This window comes from Somniosus microcephalus, chromosome 7, assembly GCF_052327205.1.
Source record: "Somniosus microcephalus isolate GS21.2 chromosome 7, FLI_Smic_1.0, whole genome shotgun sequence".
In the NCBI taxonomy this organism is placed as follows: domain Eukaryota; kingdom Metazoa; phylum Chordata; class Chondrichthyes; order Squaliformes; family Somniosidae; genus Somniosus; species Somniosus microcephalus.
The window spans coordinates 217357234-217376213 of NC_140993.1; the positions used below are offsets into that span (position 1 = coordinate 217357234).

Here is an 18980-nt window from a genome sequence, read left to right on the forward strand (position 1 = left end):
TCTCTCGGCCAACCCGTTTGTAGCCGGATGATATGGGGCAGAGGTATAATATTTCACCCCATTCTTCTTCATGAATCTCTGGAATTCTTCTGACACGAACTGCGGTCCGTTGTCTGAACATATTTGTTCTGGCAATCCATTTCTTGCAAATATCGTTCTTAACACCGCGATCGTCTTTTTCGAGGTAGCGGTAGTCATCTTAATCACTTCTGGCCATTTAGAATGAGCGTCCACCGCAATTAAAAACATGGAGCCCATGAAAGGACCAGCAAAGTCAATATGTACACGTTGCCATGGGGTTGAAGGCCATTCCCATGGATGCAGCGGTGCAATCGGAGGTGCATTTTGCACTTTTTGGCACCCTGAGCAGCTTTTCGTCAGCTCCTCTATCTGTTGGTCGATACCCGGCCACCACACATAAGCCCTAGCAAGGCTTTTCATCTTGACTCCCCCCAGATGACCTTCATGCAGTTCCTTTAGAACTCTCTCTCTTAACTTAGGAGGAATAATCACCCTTGTTCCATACATCAATGTTCCTTGACAGACGGATAGCTGTTCTCGTCTTGCTGAGAATGCCGGTAACAGTGGATCACCATGTGCTGGCCATCCCTTCACTGTCACTTTGTAGACCCTGGACAGTGTCGGGTCGTTCCTGGTTTCTCTTTCAATACTTGCATTGGTGACTGGTAGACATTTGATGATGGTCGAGTGAAATAACTCAACAGGGTCAACCGTCGGTGCCTCCTCCTCTGTAGGTAGTGGCAGGCGCAACAGCCCATCAGCATTACCATGCTGCTTTGTACCTTTGAATTCTATCTGATATTGATGTGCCCCTAGGAAAAGGGACCATCTCTGGAGTCTCTGTGCTGTCATCACCGAAACACCCTTCTTAGGGTTAAAAATGGATACCAACGGCTGGTGGTCTGTCAGAAGCGTAAACTTTTGGCCCTGCAGGTAATGATTAAACTTCTTCACTCCCCACACAAGGCTGAGAGCCTCCCTATCTATCTGAGCATAGATGCGCTCAGCAGAGGTCAATGATCTGGATGCGAACGCAACTGGCCTCTCCTGGCCATTTGGCAACTTGTGTGAGAGTACCGCCCCAATACCATATGGAGAAGCATCACAAGCCAAACGAATAGGCAGCGTTGGGTTGAAGTGAGCCAACACTTCCTCTGAGGTGATCAATGCCTTGCTTTCGCGAAAGGCCCTCTTACAGTCCTCACTCCACTTCCATGGTACTCCCTTCTGCAAAAGAGCGTTCAGCGGGTGCAGCACCATGGATAAATTTGGCAGAAACTTATGGTAGTAGTTAATCAACCCTAGAAACGACCTCAATTGGGATACATTATCCGGAGCGGGAGCCTTCACAACAGCTTCGATCTTGTCAGGAGATTTATGAAGCCCCTCCTGGTCAATGACATGACCACAGTACGAGATCCGCTTCTGAAAGAATTCACATTTCTGGCGATTAACTCGAAGACCATATTCTTTCAATCTGGTGAGCACCAGTTCCAAGTTTGCAAGGTGTTCCTCGTCATCATCTCCTGTAATCAGAATATCGTCCAGGTAACATTGTGTACCTGGAATTCCCTGTAATACCTGCTCCATGGCCCTCTGCCAAATTGCCGGAGCCGATGCCACTCCAAAAACCAGTCTATTATACCGGTACAAGCCTCTATGCGTGTTGATCGTGAGATACTGGCGTGACTCTTCCTCAACTTCCATCTGTAAGTACGCCTGCGCCAGGTCTATCTTGGTGAAGTGTTTCCCGCCAGACAACGAAGCGAAGATATCCTCAATCTGCGGAAGCGGATACTGCACCGTGTGAAGCACCGGATTAACAGTGATCTTGAAATCTCCACAGATGCGAAACTTCCCCGGTTCCCCCGGCTTGTTGCTCGATGAACGCTTCATGACGGGGACAATGGGCGTGGCCTACTCACTCCAGTCTACCTTAGACAGTACTCCTGAACGTTCTAGCCCTTCCAGCTCAGCTTCCACAGCAGGTCGTATTGCATAAGGTACCGGTCTGGCTTTGAAAAATTTCGGGTTTGCATGTTCTTCAACCTTGATGTTTGCCGTAATTCCTCTCAGTGTTCCCAGTCCCTGTTGGAACACCTCTTTAGCATCGTCCAATATTCTGGACAATCGTTTAGGTTTGACATCTTTTGTACCGGAATCTACCGTTAGTGCTTTTAAGGAATGCCAGTCCATATTCATTTTCCTAATCCACTCCCGTCCCAGTAGTGGTGGACCTCCCTCAGGTAGCACATATAAGTCCATTCCTCGGCTTTCTTTGCCCTTGTGGACCACCTTTACCTCTATCTTCCCGATGGGGCATACTCTTTGCCCCGTGTATGTTTTCAATACAATCTCCGTATCCCGTAGGGGAATATGTGGGAATAACCTTTTGTAATCTTTCTTATTCATGACCGTCAATGCCGATCCGGTGTCCAATTCCATCTTCACTTGGACTCCTGCTATCTGAAGTGTGACCCAAATTGTTTGGAGGTCTGCTTCCTTACCAACATTGTGTACTCTTAGACTACCCAGTTCATTACTGCTGGGGTCTGAATCTGACTTCTGTTTGTTCGAACTGTTCTCTGTCACCTTGTGTACCTTTCTGTACTTTTCCTGCGGTGACTTTTTGTTGCTGGTCTTCTTTCCTGACCGGCATACTTTAGCTATGTGACCAAGCCTGCCACATTTTCTGCATTCCTGATTTTTTGAACCAGCACTGGTTCTGATCGTGCATTGTCTTTCCACAACGATAACATTTTACTGTACTCAAGACCATTTGATTGGTGCTGAGTTCCGGTGACCGTAGCTGCATTTCCGCAGTGCCTCTCGCTGCGGCTTTGTGCGATGCTGCAATAGTGACAGCTTTATCAAGCGTAAGCTCATTCTCCTCAAGCAGTCGCTTTTGTGTTCCTTCTTTTAACAATCCACACACAAATTTATCTCTCAGCGCATCTGCTAGTCCTGTTCCAAACTGACAGTACTTTGCTAGCTTATGCAGTTCAATTAAAAATTCAGCGTTGCTTTCGTCTTTCAGCTGCGTTCTTCTGTAAAATTTAAATCGTTCCGCTATCATCAGCGGCGTGGGGTTTAAATGATCTTTCAGGACAGTAACAATATTCGTGAAAGTCTGATCCGCCGGTTTATTTGGTGATATAAGGTGCTTCAATAGCCCGTATGTTTTCGCACCCATTGAGCTTAATAAGGTTAGTGCTTTCTCATCATTTGGTACCTTATTTGCTTTACAATACACTTCCATGCGTTCTACATACGTGGTCCAATCTTCGATATTGCTATCAAAGGTATTAATGCTCCCATGTTTAGGCAGCCTTGCAATTTAAAAAAAAAAAAATTCTTTTTCTCAAAATGGCGGCTTCCCGCGCTTGTCTTCTTCCCCCGCCTACTAAAATGGCGGCTTCCCGCGCTTAGCGGTCTTTCCCGCGCTCGTCTTCTTCCCCCGCCGACTACAATGGCGGATTCCCGCCTTTGCCTTCTTCCCCCGCTGGCTGCAATGGCGATTGCCTTGCTGCTGCCGTTCTCGCCTCCCCAGCGGTTCTCACTCCCCGACGCTGCTTCGCCTCGCAGCCCCGCTTGCAGCCCGGTCCTGTACACTGGCTGCGTTTGAGTTCTCCGTGGCTCTCGAGCCTTAAGTTGCCCCAGTCGCTGCGCCTCTCGGCCTTGATTGCAGCCCGGCCCTTTCTACCGGCCGTGGTCGAGCTCTCCGCCCTTATTCCTCCGTTTTCCCTCCCCTACTCCACAGCCAACGCAGCCGACTTTCTGCTCGTGTCGCTGATCGGCTTACCCACCACTGTGGCAGAAGGGATGATCACTGCCTGTCGCTGATGGAGGGCTTCGTGGTCAGAATTCTTTTTCCTTTTAGCCCGGGTTCTCGATGCCTCCCGTGCGATGGTGCTCAGCAGGATGATGAGGGCGGATGCCTCTTCTCGACGCCCGTTCTGAGGACGAAGCTGCCTTGGATGTTAAACTGCCGCAGGGTAAGATCGGACTCGTCGCCACTGTTGAGTCTGTGTGTCCCAGTTATGTTTAGGATCAATCACTGGACACAGACAACAAGAATAACTTTTAACAGGTCTTTACTATTCGGAGGTCAGGGCTGAACTGCCCAGCAAATCCTTACACAACACTTATATACCGGTGTGGTCACCACCGGTATTACAGTATACAGCAGCCAAGAGAAAGTAGTACATTTCTTAAAGTAGTTCTCTTAAGGTGGAACAGGTTACATACACCACAGGTCGTGTCTGACAAACCTGATTGAATTTTTGAGGAGGTAACAAGGAGGGTAGATGAGGGTAGTGCGTTTGATGTAGTGTATATGGACTTTAGCAAGGCTTTTGATAAGGTTCCACATAGCAGACTGGTCACGAAGTTAAAAGCCCATGGGATCCAGGGCAAAGTGTGAAGTTGGATTCAAAACTGGCTCAGAGACAGGAAGCAGAGGGTAATGGTGGATGGGTGTTTTTGTGACTGGAAGGCTGTTTCCAGTGGGGTTCCGCAGGGCTCAGTACTAGGTCCCTTGCTTTTTGTGGTATATGTCAATGATCTTGACTTGAATATAGGGGATATGATCAAGAAGTTTGCAGATGATACTAAAATCGGCTGCGTGGGTGATACTGAAGAAGGAAGCTGTAGACTGCAGGAAGATAACAATAAATTGGTCAGGTGGGCAGAACAGTGGCAAATGGAATTCAATCCGGAGAAGTGTGAGGTAATGCAATTGGGGAGGGCTAACAAGGAAAGAGAATACACATTAAATGGTAGGACACTGAGTAGTGTAGAGGAACAAAGGGACCTTGGAGTGCATGTCCACAGATCCCTGAAGGTAGCAGGCCAAGTAGATAAGGTGGTTAAGAAGGCATACGGAATGCTTGCCTTTATTAGCCATGGCATAGAATACAAGAGCAGGGGGATTATGCTTCAACTGTATAAAACACTAGTTAGGCCTCAGCCAGAGTACTGCGTGCAGTCCTGGTCACCACATTACAGGAAAGATGTGATTGCACTAAAGAGGGTACAGAAGAGTTTTATAAGGATGTTACCGGGAGTAGAGAATCTTAGCTATGAGGAAAGACTGGATAGGCTGGGTCTGTTTTCCTTGGAACAGAGGAGGCTGAGGGGAGACCTTATTGAGGTGTATAAAATTATGAGGGGCCTAGATAAAGTGGATAGAAAGGACCTATTTCCCTTAGCAGAGGGATCAAAAACCAGGGGGCACAGATTTAAAATAATTGGGGGAAGGTTTAGAGGGGATTTGAGGGGAAAGTTCTTCACCCAGAGAGTTGTGAGGGTCTGGAACTCACTGCCTGAAAGGGTGGTGAGGAAATCCATCCCCAACGACTTTTAACAATTTTCTTATCTGCATTTTTTGGGATTCAATTTCCTGATTTCTCCCATTATTCAGTGTGAAAAATGGAACCCGAATGAAACCCAGGTGTTTTAATTGGCAATAAAAAATTACTTTAATAATCCTTATACAGTACATTTTTTCTATTGATGTAACTTAGAAAGGCAGACTAATGTAATTTAACGGTTGGTTTCAGGTAATTGTATTTTTATTGAGATCATAGAATCATAGAAATTTACAGCACAGAAGGATGCCATTCGGCCCATCTTGTCTGCGTCGGCCGACAAAGAGCTATCCACCCTAATCCCACTTTCCAGCTCTTGGTCTGTATCCTTGTAGGTTACGGCACTTCAAGTGCATATCCAAGTACTTTTTAAATGTGATGAGGGTCTCTGCCTCTACCATCCTTTCAGGCAGTGAGTTACAGATCTCCACCACCCTTTGGGTGAAAACATTTCTCCTCAACTCCCCTCTAAACCTCCTACTTTAAATGTATGCCCCCTGGTTACTGACCTCTCTGGTGAGGGAAATAGGTCCTTCCAATCCACTCTATCTAGGCCCCCCATAATTTTATACACTTCAATTAGGTCTCCCCTCAGCCTCCTCTGTTCCAAAGAAAACAACCCCAGCCTATCCAATCTTTTCTCATAGCTAAAATTCCCCAGCCCAGGCAACATTCTCATAAATCTCCTTTGCACCATCTCCAGTGCAATTACATCCTTCCTGTAATGTGGTGACCAGAACTGCACGCAGTATTCTAGCTGTGGTAACTAATGTTTTATACAGTTCAAGCATAACCTCCCTACTCTTGTATTTTATGTTTCAGCTAATAAAGACCAGTATCCTGTATGCCTTCTTAACCACCTTATCTACCTGTCCTGCTACCTTCAGGGATCTGTGGACATGCACTCCAAGGTCCCTCTGATCCTATGCACTTCTCAGTGTCCTACCATTTAATGTGTATTCCCTTGCCTTGTTAGCCCTCCCCAAATGCATTACCTCACACTTGTCCAGATTGAATTCCATTTGCCACTGTTCTGCCCACCAGACCAGTCCATTGATATCTTCCTGCAGTCGACAGCTTTCTACTTCATTATCAAGCACACGACCATTTTTTGTATCATCTGCAAACTTCTTAATCATACTTCCTACATTGATATATACCACAAAAAGCAAAGGATCCAGTACTGAGCCCCGCAGAACCCCACTGGAAACAGCCTTCCAGTCACAAAAACACCCTTCGACCGTTACCCTTTGTTTCCTGCCTCTGAGCCAATTTTGGATCCAACTTGCCACTTTGCCTTGGATCCCATGGGCTTTTACTTTCATGACCAGTCTGCCATGCGGGAACTTATCAAAAGTCTTGCTAAAATCCATATAGACTACATCAAACGCACTACCCTCATCAACCCTCGTTACCTTTTCAAAAAATTCAATCAATTTAGTCAGACATGACATTCCCTTAACAAATCCATGCTGACTGTCCCTGATTAATCCGTGTCTTTCTAAATGAAGATTTATCCTGTCCCTCAGAATTTTTTCCAATAATTTTCCCACCACCGAGGTTAGGCTGACTGGCCTGTAATTACTCGGTCTATCCCTTTTTAAACAACTGTACCATGTTAGCAGTCCTCCAGCACCATACCTGTAGTCAGAGAGGATTGGAAAATGATGGTCAGAGCCTCTTCTATTTCCTCTCTTACTTCTCTTAACAGCCTGGGATACATTTCATCCGGGCCTGGGGATTTATCCACTTTTAAAAATACTAAATCCCTTAATACTTCCTCTTTCACTATGTTTATTTCATCTAATATTTCACACTCCTCCTCCCTGATTGCAATGTCTGCATCGTCCCTCTCTTTTGTGAAAACAGACGCAAAGTATTCATTAAGAACCATACCCATGTCTTCTGCCTCCACACAGGGGTTACCTTTATGGTCGCTAATAGGCCCTACTCTTACTTTAGTTATCCACTTGCTCTTAATTTACTTATAAAACATATTTGTGTTTCCCCTTGATTTTACTTGCCAATATTTTTTCATGCACTCTCTTTACTTTCCTAATTTCCTTTTTAATTTCACCCCTGCACTTTCTATACTCCTCTAGGGTTTCTGCAGTATTGAACCCTATTGATCTGTCATAAGTTTCCCTTTTTTCTTTATCCTACCCTGTATGCCCCTCGACATCCAACTTTAGCCCAAAACGGGCATGAAGTCGGTGGACACCCACCTTCGGTAGGTGGTGAAGTCTGTGCCCACCAAATATATTGAATGGGAGAACCAAACCATTTTCAGGTTTGGGCCTCATCAGAATACAGTCGGTGAGTTGCCCAGTGCTCAATGAGTGCTCGCAGGCAGCTCACCAAACTGGAGGGCAGAAAATCCAGTGGCTCCATGAGCAAACCAAACTGAAAGTCGGCGGTAAAAGGTGGTGGTGGGGTGCGAAGGGAGCCACTCTTCCTGGACCTACAAAAATTCCCACACAAAATGTTCCAGGGCGTTTTTGGAGCGGCCTCCAGCAGTCCCTTTAAAGACTGCTGGTTAGGCAGATCACTGCCTGGTGCAAATGGACATCTGCTTATCGGAATAGGGCCCCGATTTACATATCCAAGCAGCCTTTTACCTGTTTTGAGCAGGGGTGCTTCGGGCCCATTTCCTGGCCCACCTGTTGTAAATTTCAATCGGGCCTTGGGCCAGGGATGTTTCCTGCCATTGTCAACTGCTGGACACCTTGTAAATAGGAAGGCTGCCCTTTGCCTTGATAGCTGGTGTACACATATACTAAGCTGTTGGGAGAAATCTGCATCTCCATGCCAGGGGCCAATCATTTAGGCAAGTTAATTTGCCTCAGTGACATTATTGCAAGCAATCATATATTCATTGCATCAGAAAGTACCTTGAAATACTAATGTAGGCAAACTTGGTTAGAATTTATTTCTGTTTATACTAGGTTTCATTCGACAACCAAGAGACTGCTATTCACACCATACCTACTTGTCTAGTAGAAATGATTAATATTCTGATTGCTTGAGTATTGAGGAAGAATTTGTATGTTCTTCAAAGAAGTCTGTTTCAGTGTCAGGGAAAGACAGGAACATATCCAAACAGCAGTCCTAGGATTTTCATAGTTTTGACCAGCTGTTTCCAATCCAGGCAGCCTGGAGTCCTTTGGTGAAAGCCTTTGCATGTGATGATTCATCAGAAATTCGGTTTCATGATTTTGGAAAGAAGTACAAAGGTTTCCAACTCCATTCTCTTTTTGGAACAGTTTAAGTATTGCTTAAGTCAAGTATTGTAACTGTGGAATAACAACAGAAAATGCTGGAAAAACTCAGCAGGTCAGGCAACATCCGTGGAGAGAAATTTGAGTTGACGTTTCCGGTCGAACCCTTTTGAAGAAGGGTTCCACCCGAAACGTCAACTCAAATTTCTCTCCACGGATGTTGCCTGACCTGCTGAGTTTTTCCAGCATTTTCTGTTGTTATTTCAGATTTCCAACATCTGTAGTATTTTGCTATTGTAACTGCGGTATGTTTTCTGCTTGTGTAATAGCCCATTCATGTCACACACAAAATTGCAAGTTTCAGTTTACAGGAAACATTATGCTCATTATGCATTTATGCTCTGAACACTGAGGAAATAGTGGTGGGAAAGGACCTGAATTGTAACGCTCGGGTCCTCTAGGTCTACAATCCAAATGAAATATCTTTCTCAATGTATTAAATCCTCCCCCGCGATAAACCCCTAGTCATCCCAAAGAGGCATCTATAACATAACTAGCAAGTTACACCAAACTTTACCCCACTTTGCGGAACTAATGGTAGGCTTCATACTTGATGTGCCTCAATAATCCCGAGACTCGATGTTAGCGAAGCAAAACAAGGCTTTTATTAACTTAGAAGTGGAGAGAGGTATCTTCCCTGGAGGTCTGCAGTACTGGCTGTGAGGCCAGACTGAGCTGGCTTACATAGAGGCCAGGTATGGGCGGAGCCCTACACACAACACATTCCATACATTCCAATACACAATACAATGGTGAGGAGAAACCTGAAACCAACCACAGTCACAGGCAATACAATGGTAAGGGGGAACCTGAAACCAACCACAGTCACAGGCAGTGATGAATGGAATATTTCATCACATTCACCCCTTCTATAGATTTAGTCTGTTCGGGGGTTTGGTAGTCCTCTGCGACCGACGTGGCTGTTGTGGTGTCGCGGGTGTCGGCTGGGTGTCCCCGGTGGCCTCCTGGGTCTCTGCCGGGGGTGCCGCCAGGGTTGTTGAAGGGGTAGTTGGTGGGGGTGCCATTGGTCGATGTTCTTCCGGGGGTGATGAAAGAGTAGTGGGTGGGTAAGAGTTGCTGTGGTCGTTGTTGCTGCTATTGCCGTGGTTGCTGTCGTTACCGGCTGGGGCGACGTCTTTTATTGACACGGTGTCCTCCCTTCCGTCGGTGTGCCGGACATACGCGTATTGGGGGTTGGCGTGGAGTAGGTGCACTGGCTCCACGAGAGGATCCGTCTTATGGCCCCTCACATGCCTTCGCACGAATACCGGACCCGGGGTGGAGAGCCATGACGGCATGGATACGCCTGAGGTGGATTTCCGGGGGAAGCTAAACATTCGTTCATGAGGCGTGGCATTAGTGGCAGTACACAATAGCGACCGTATCGAATGGAGCACATCTGAGAGGACTTCCTGCCAGCGGGAGATAGGGAGGCCCTTGGTCCTTAGAGCTAGAGTGACTGCTTTCCATACTGTCCCGTTCTCTCGCTCCACTTGACCGTTACCCCGGGGGTTGTAGCTGGTGGTACGGCTCGTGGCGATACCCCTGGACAGCATGTACTGGCGTAGCTCTTCACTCATGAAGGACGCCCCCCTATCCGTGTGGATGTAGCTCGGCATACCGAACAGGCAGAACAGGCTGTTGAGGCATTTAATGACCGTGGCGCTGGTCATGTCTGGGCAGGGGAAGGCGAATGGGAACCGGGAGTATTCGTCCACAATGTTCAGGAAGTAAACATTGCGGTCGACGGACGGGAGGGGGCCCTTGAAATCTAAGCTGAGCCGCTCAAAGGGCCGTGTAGCTTTGATTAAGTGGGCTCTATCAGGGTGGTAGAACCGAGGCTTGCACTCAGCGCAAGTGCGGCAGTTCCTGGTCAGAGACCGAACTTCCTCAATCGAGTTGGGTAAGTTGCGGGACTTTATGAAGTGGAACAGCCGCGTGACCCCTGGGTGGCAGAGGTCGTTGTGGAGGGTCTGTAGCCGATCCCCGGTGGCGCTGGCACACATCCCTCGTGAGAGGGCATCTGGGGATTCGTTAAGGGCCCCTGGCCGGTAAATGATGTCATACTCGAAGGTGGAGAGCTCGATCCGCCACCTAAGAATCTTATCATTTTTGATCTTCCCCCTCTGTTTATTATTGAACATAAACGCTACTGACCGCTGGTCGGTAAGTAGGGTGAAGCGTTTGCCGGCTAGGTAGTGGCGCCAGTGGCGCACTGCCTCCACGATGGCTTGGGCCTCCTTTTCCACGGAGGAGTGTCTGATCTCGGGCCCTTGGAGGGTCCTCGAGAAGAAAGCTACGGGCCGCCCCGCCTGGTTGAGGGTGGCCGCCAAGGCAAAGTCAGACGCATCACTTTCCACTTGAAATGGAGTGTTCTCGTCCACTGCCTGTAGCGTGGCCCGCTCAATATCCTGCTTAATGCTTTTGAAGGCGGCGTGGGCCTCAGCAGAGAGCGGAAAAGAGGATGCTTTCAAGAGGGGGCGGGCTTTGTCGGAGTAGTTGGGGACCCATTGGGAATAATAAGAAAATAACCCCAGGCACCTTTTCAGGGCTTTGGGAGTGTTGGGCAGGGGCAGCTCCCGTAGGGGGCGCAATCGGTCGGGGTCTGGTCCGATTTCCCCATTCTCCACCACGCTGCCTAGTATGCAGAGGCGCGTGGTGTTGAAAACGCACTTGTCCTCGTTATAGGTGAGGTTGAGTTTTTGTGTGGTTTTCAGGAACCTCTCGAGGTTCGAGTCGTGATCATGCTGGTTGTGACCGCAGATGGTGACGTTGTTGAGGTAGGGGAAGGTTGCCTGCAAGTGGTGGTCATCGACCATGCGATCCATCTCCCTCTGGAAGACCGAGACCCCATTCGTCACCCCAAAGGGGACTCTGAGGAATTGGTAGAGGCGTCCGTTCGCCTCGAAGGCGGTGTACGGGCGGTCCTCTGGTCTGATAGGGAGCTGGTGGTACGCTGACTTGAGGTCGATGGTGGAGAACACCCGGTATTGGGCGATTTGGTTCACCATTTCTGATATGCGGGGTAGCGGGTAGGCGTCTAGTTGGATGTACCTGTTGATCGTTTGGCTATAGTCGATCACCATCCGTTTCTTCTCGCTACCCCTTACCACCACCACTTGGGCGCGCCACGGGCTATTGCTGCATTCAATAATGCGCTCTTTCAGGAGCCTGTCTACCTCGGTTGCGATAAACCGCCTGTCCTCCCAGCTGTACCTCCTGCTTTTGGTCGCTATTGGCCGGCAGTTAGGGGTAAGGTTCGCGAATAGCGAAGGCGGCTTTACCTTCAGGGTAGCCAGGCCGCACACTGTGAGGGGCGGCTGGGACCCACCGTACTTGAGCGTGATGCTTTGGTGGTTGCACTGGAAATCCAGGCCCAAGATCACGCTCGCGCATAGATTCTTCATGATTAATACTTTAAAATTATCGTATACAGTCCCGTTAACGGACAATTGTACCGTGCAGTAACCCAGAATGGTCGATGTCTGGGTTTTATCAGCCATAGAGATGGTACCCCGAGTAGGGACCACCTTTAGGGAGAGTTGTCGTGCCAGTTCCGGGTGGATAAAACTCTCCGTGCTTCCACTGTCAATTAAACATTTAACCCCGCACCCGTTTACCTCGATGTCCACCATTGATTTGGATAGCGGGTGGGGCCTGGTCTGGTCCACTGTGACCGATGCCACTGTAGGGCCCTGATCGAGACAAGATGGTGGACCATACGAGGTCGGGCAAGATGGCGTCCAAGATGGCCGCTCCCACGGCGCACACGCGGCAGTGGCAGGTTTTGGTTTTCCAGCGGGGTTCCCTCTGCACACCTTCCCAAAGTGCCCCTTCTTACCGCACTTAAAGCAGGTGGTGCCTTTCGCCGGGCACAGGTTTCTGGTGTGCTTTGGCTGCCCGCAGAAGTAGCAGTTGCGTCCCCGACGCGTCGCGGCTGTCGTAGGGCTTCTGGGGGGAGAGCGGGGCCCCGACGGTGTCAGGCTGCCGGGCGGGGAAGATGCCTTCCAAGATGGCGGCGCCCTTGGTGCACACGTGGCGGCGTGGACGGCGCGGGCTGAAGAGTAGGCGTCCGAGTTTCTCTGGGCCACATCCAGGGATCGCGCGGTGTCCGCAGCCTGTTTCAGGTCCAATCCCGTTTTTTCCAGCAGTCTTTGCCGGATGTAAGTGGAGCTGAGGCCTGTGATAAAGGCATCGCGAACAAGCTCGTCGGTGTACACTGCGGCTTTTACATCTCGGCACTTGCAGTCTTTGCCAAGCATTTTCAGGGTGCCTAGGAACTCCTCCACCGATTCCCCAGGTCGCTGTGCGCGAGTGGCGAGCAGATGCCTAGCATACACCTCATTCGTAGGCTGCTGGTAATGCGCCTTTAAGATGTCGCAGGCGGCCAGGTACGTGTCGGCGTCTTGGATGAGGGGGTAAACCCGGTGGCTTACCCAATTCCGCAGAATTCCGAGTTTCATACTCGCAGCGTCCGTAGCGTCTTTGACGGCTGCGGAATTGTCCAGGAAGAATTCCATACACATAAACCAGTGTCCGAAGCGTGCTGATGCGTCCGGAGCATGCTGATCCAAATCCAAACGTTCGGGTTTCAGGAGTTGATCCATTGTGTTGAAAAATAAGTTAATAAAATTGATGTGCCTCAATAATCCCGAGACTCGATGTTAGCGAAACAAAACAAGGCTTTTATTAACTTAGAAGTGGAGAGAGGTATCTTCCCTGGAGGTCTGCAGTACTGGCTGTGAGGCCAGACTGAGCTGGCTTACATAGAGGCCAGGTATGGGCGGAGCCCTACACACAACACATTCCATACATTCCAATACACAATACAGTGGTGAGGAGAAACCTGAAACCAACCACAGTCACAGGCAATACAATGGTAAGGGGGAACCTGAAACCAACCACAGTCACAGACAGTGATGAATGGAATATTTCATCACAATACTCAATAAACTTTTATGAAGAAAATACATTGTTAAAAGTAGGTTAGTCTAATGAGAGTTAACTAAAAGATTAATGAAAGTAGTTTCCTAGTGGCATTTTAGTTGAAAAACTTGGACACCTACTTATTTTATATTAAGTAAAGACTTTCCAACTCTATGCTAACTGAAGTATTTTTTTAAACTTGCACAGCTGACAAAAGCTGCATTCTCCTTCACCTCTCCCCCGGCCCTGCCACTCCCCGGTCAATGGAACACAAATCCAGTCGCTTCACTAGACATCTCTGGCGAAGCAGTCTGCACACTGCAGCCGGATTAAGAACGGGATTCCCAGGCGGTTTTTGAACTCAGTAGTATTGCAAAAAGTCGCTACTTTTCCTCCCCAGGCTTAACAATTCCAAAACGGGAAGTTCAGAATCATTCCATTACAGAACGGCACGGACCAGATAAAAGACACAAAATGTTACCCTTTCCAGAAACTCCTCCTCCCGTTGACGAGCAGTTCTTTTCTTGCCCGATTCGGCGCCAAGTAAAGGCAGAATGAGCCAGGTGAGAAGCAGCAGCTGCGACAGGGAACCCATGATGGGAGCAGGAGGATTAAAACTGAGACCCCAAAGAGGGGGCAGGGAATTCACTCAGACCCCACTCGGCCTCTCGCTGCTTCAGATCGAGAACATCACCATCTGCAGGGATTTCAGGAATGTCTCAGCCCAAACACTGACTCACGTCTGTGTGCAGCTCCACTTCAGATCCAATGAAAGAGTGGGAATGTTTGAGGCTTTCCAAACTTACAGATTCAACCTTTGTTAGAAAGTTTAGATTGCTCGCTGGAATGAAAATAAAGCTATGGGTGGAAAAAAAAGTCTGTGGTCAGTAAAGGTTTGGTCAGTATATAGATTGTCGGTTATAAACCGCCGCTGGGTTTGGGAACAAAGGCGGATCTGTCTTTACAGCTTCAGACTGAATGAATGCAGTTTCCAAGCTGGATATTATAAACGTGGCGTGTCAACAGATTTAGACAGAACACAAAGCGCAAATGATAGGATATGTAAATAGTACGCTTCAAAAATATAGTTACCAGAGCTCTTATTATTATAGTACATCTTAACATAAGTGTTCATTTCTGTTAGCATTTTAATCAGTGGGTATTCACCGATGTTCCCCTTCCCTGCCCCTCATTCGCCAGATGAAAAGGTGCTTTATTGCCCGACTGAGGTTGCATTTATACGACACGTGTCGGTTCCTGCTCGGCGCTGTCGAGACTGCACGAACTTACTGGTGTGGTGTAGTGGGTGCTGAGATCTGTGCCGACTCTGGAGAAAAGCAGGGACTCCCTGCTCCAGGGAGTTTCACTCCGCTTGGCGCCAGTGCTTATTCATTTCTGGGCCATTCTGACCCGGAATTCAGGCTGACTTTCCAGTAGAACAATTACACACGAACACCACAGTTGTGGCGTATGTGTAACTTATCAGAGCTTTGTAACTATTTGGTCTGGGGGAATGGAGATTTTACTCTGAAGCAGAATATTGCATTTCAGGCAATCAGGTTAGCTCTAGCTGTATTAATGCCTCTCAGCACTTTCTCTAATACGAAGATAGGAATAGGAGTAGGCCATTCAGCCCCTCCAGCCTGTTCCGCCATTCAGTTAGAATGGCGTAACTCCTTAACTCCATCTACCTGCCTTGGTTCCATATCCCTTAATATCCTTACCTAACAAAAATCTGTCAATCTCAGTTTTGAAATTTTCAATTGACCCCCAGCCTCAACAGCTTTTTACATAGGATTACACAGGATATACAGCACAGAAACAGGCCATTCGGCCCAACCAGTCCATGCCGGCGTTTATGCTCCACTCGAGCCTCCTCCCGTCTTTCCTCATCTAAATCTATCAGCAAAACCCTCTATTCCCTTCTCCCGCATATGCTTGCCCAGCCGCCCCTTAAATGAATATTTGCTTCAACCACTCCCTGTGGTAACGAGTTCCACATTCTCACCACTCTTTGGGTAAAGAAGTTTCTTCTGAATTCCCGATTTGATTCTTGGTGACTATCTTATATTGATGGCCTCTAGTTATGCTCTTCCCCACAAGTGGAAACATTCTCTCTCTATCCACTCTATCAACATTTTTCATAATTTTAAAGACCTCTATTAGGCCACCTCTCAGCCTTCTTTTTTCAAGAAAAAGAGACCCAGCCTGTTCATCATTTCCTGATAGGTATAACCTCGCATTTCTGGTATCATCCTAGTAAATCTTCTCTGCACCCTCTCCAGTGCCTCTATATCCTTTTTATAATATGGTGACCAGAACTGTACGCAGTACTCTAAGTGTGGTCTAACCAAGGTTTGATACAGGTTTAGCATAACTTCCCTACTTTTCAATTCTATCCCGCTAGAAATAAACCCTAGTGCTTGGTTTGCTTTTTTTATGGCCTTGCTAACCTGTGTCGCAACTTTTAGTGATTTGTATATTTGTACTCCGAGATGCCTTTGTTCCTCTACCCCTAGACTCGCACCCTCCAAGTGATAAGTGACCTCCCTATTCTTCCTACCAAAATGTAATACCTCACATTTATCTGTGTTGAACTTCATTTGCCAATTATATGCCTATTCTGTAAGTTTATTAATGTCCTACTGTAATTTGTTGCAGTCCTCCTCAGTATTGACTATCCCCCCCCAATTTGGTGTCATCCGCAAATTTAGAAATTGTTTTTGATTCCAAAGCCTAAATTGTTAATGTAAATTGTGAACAGCAGTGGTCCCAGCACTGATCCTTGTGAAATACCACTACCCACCTTCTGCCACTGTGAATAGCTACCCTTTTACCCCTACTCTCTGGTTTCTGTCCTGAAGCCAGCCAGCAATCCATTCTGTTACTTGTCCCCTGACTCTGCATTCTCTGACCTTGTTCATCAGCATATTATGTGGTACCTTATCGAAGGCCTTTTGAAAATCCAGATAAATTACATCTACTGCATTACTATTGCCTACTCTCTCTGTTACCTCTTCAAAAAATTCAATGAGGTTGGTCAAGCAAGATTTTCCCTTTTGAAATCCATGCTGACTATTCATTATTATATTTTTGGTTTCTAGATGTTCTTCTATTTTCTCATTTAGTAGGGATTCCATTATTTTTCCTACCACTGATGTTAAGCTGACTGGTCTATAATTCCCTGGACATGTTCTATCCCCCTTCTTAAATATTGGTATTACATTAGCTATCCGACAGTCCTCTGGCACCACACCTTTTTCTAATGAATTATTAATATGTGTAGTAATGCCTCTGCTACCTCTTTCCTAGATTCTTTTAAAATGCGTGGATGCAATCCATCCGTACCAGGGGTTTTGTCCTCTTTGAGTTTGATTAGTTTATTTAATATATCCTCTTTTTTATTTTAAGTGCATTTATCTCATTACTAATCTCATCATCCAATGTCATGTCCACCTATTCCATCTCCCTGGTAAATACTGAAGCAAAATAATGATTTAATATTTCTGCCATCTCCCTATCATTACCTGTGGTATTGTCCTGTCTATCCCTTAATGGCCATATTCCCATCCCAACCTTTCCTTTTTTATTGATGTGCCTGTAACATATTTTACTATTTTGTTTTATGTTTCTTGGTAATATAATTTCATAGTTTCCCTTTGCCTCCCTAATTGTTTTTTTTAAATTTTTCTCCTAATCTTTTCATACTCTCCCTTATCTTGCACTCCCCTGCTGTCTATGTACTTAATGTATGCCTCTTTCCTTACCCTCAATTGTTCCCTTATGGCTTTATTCATTCATGGAGTCTCATTAGTGTTTAGTTTGTTCTTTCCTTTTAGCGGACTATATTTTTCCTGCATTCTGTTGAACACCATTTTAAATGTTTCCCATTGCTGTTCTACATCGTTGTTTGCCAATATCATTGCCCATTTTTTTCCCCCAAGTTCTATTCTCAGCCCTTCAAAATCAGATTTTCACCAATCTATTAATTTGGTTTTCATCATACTTATGTCTTTCTCAATTATCATCTTATAAGAACATAAGAACATAAGAAATAGGAGCAGGAGTAGGCCAATCGGCCCCTCGAGCCTGCTCCACCATTCAATAAGATCATGGCTGATCTGATCCTAACCTCAAATCTTCTATCACTCTGCATCCACCCGAACCCATGTGATCTCCCGGGAGAGGCGAAAAACCAGATAAAGACCCAATGGCCAATTTGGGAGAAAAAAATCTGGGAAATTCCTCTCCGACCCACCTAGGCGATCGAAATTCTTCCAGGAGATCACTCTGTCCCTATATTTTCTACAGTACTTACCTTCTGTAAAGGCGATCTCCACCCCAGCCAGGAACAGCAATAAAACCATCTCCTGAAATCTAACAGAATTAGAACACAAGAAGTAGGAGCAGAACCAGGCTACACGGCCCCTGGGCCCACTCCACTACCCACAGGGCCATGACCATTCCGAACATAGACTCATGTCCAATTTCCTGCCCGCTCCCCGTAACCCTTAATTCCCTTTACTTCTAGGAAACTATCTATTTCTGTTTTAAATTTATTTAATGATGTAGCTTCCACAGCTTTCTGGGGCAGCAAATTCCACAAACCTACCACCCTCTGAGTGAAGAAGTTTCTCCTCATCTCAGTTTTGAAAGAGCAGCCCCTTATTTTAAAATTATGCCCCCTAGTTCTAGTTTCACCCATCATTGGGAACATCCTCACCGCATCCACCCGATCAAGCCCCTTCACAATCTTATATGTTTCAATAAGATCGCCTCTCATTCTTCTGAACTCCAATGAGTAGAGTCCCAACCTACTCAACCTCTCCTCATATGACCACCCCCTCATCCCCGGGATTAACCGAGTGAACCTTCTTTGTACTGACTCGAGAGCAAGTATGTCTTTTCTTAAGTATGGACACCAAAACTGTATGCAGTATTCCAGGTGCGGTCTCACCAATACCTTGTACAACTGCAGCAATACCTCCCTGTTTTTATATTCCATCCCCCTAGCAATAAAAGCCAACATTCCATTGGCCTTCTTGATCACTTGCTGCACCTGCATACTAACCTTTTGAGTTTCGTGCACCAGGACCCCCAGATCCCTTTGTACTACAGTACTTTCCAGTTTCTTGCCATTCAGATAATAACTTGCTCTATGATTTTTCCTGCCAAAGTGCATAACCTCACACTTTCCAGTATTGTATTCCATCTGCCAAATCTCTGCCCACTTACTTAGCCTGTCTATGTCCCTTTGCAGGTTTTTTATGTCCTCCTCACTCACTACTTTCCGTCCCATCTTTGTATCATCTGCAAACTTTGATATGTTACACTCGGTCCCCTCCTCCAAATCGTTAATATAGATTGTAAAGAGTTGGGGACCCAG

General features: G+C 46.8%; 1 protein-coding gene across 1 annotated transcript in view; it reads right to left on the reverse strand.

Annotated features, from left to right (window-relative positions):
* Nucleotides 1-14492, reverse strand: part of LOC147115116 (collagen triple helix repeat-containing protein 1-like) — a 59935-nt gene extending 45443 nt beyond the window's left edge. The window contains exon 1 of the mRNA XM_085993412.1: nucleotides 14076-14492. Coding sequence (XP_085849538.1) covers nucleotides 14076-14189 — 114 coding nt within the window. The 5' untranslated portion in view covers nucleotides 14190-14492. The remainder of the gene's footprint in view (nucleotides 1-14075) is intronic.
* Nucleotides 14493-18980: the final 4488 nt, after the last annotated feature.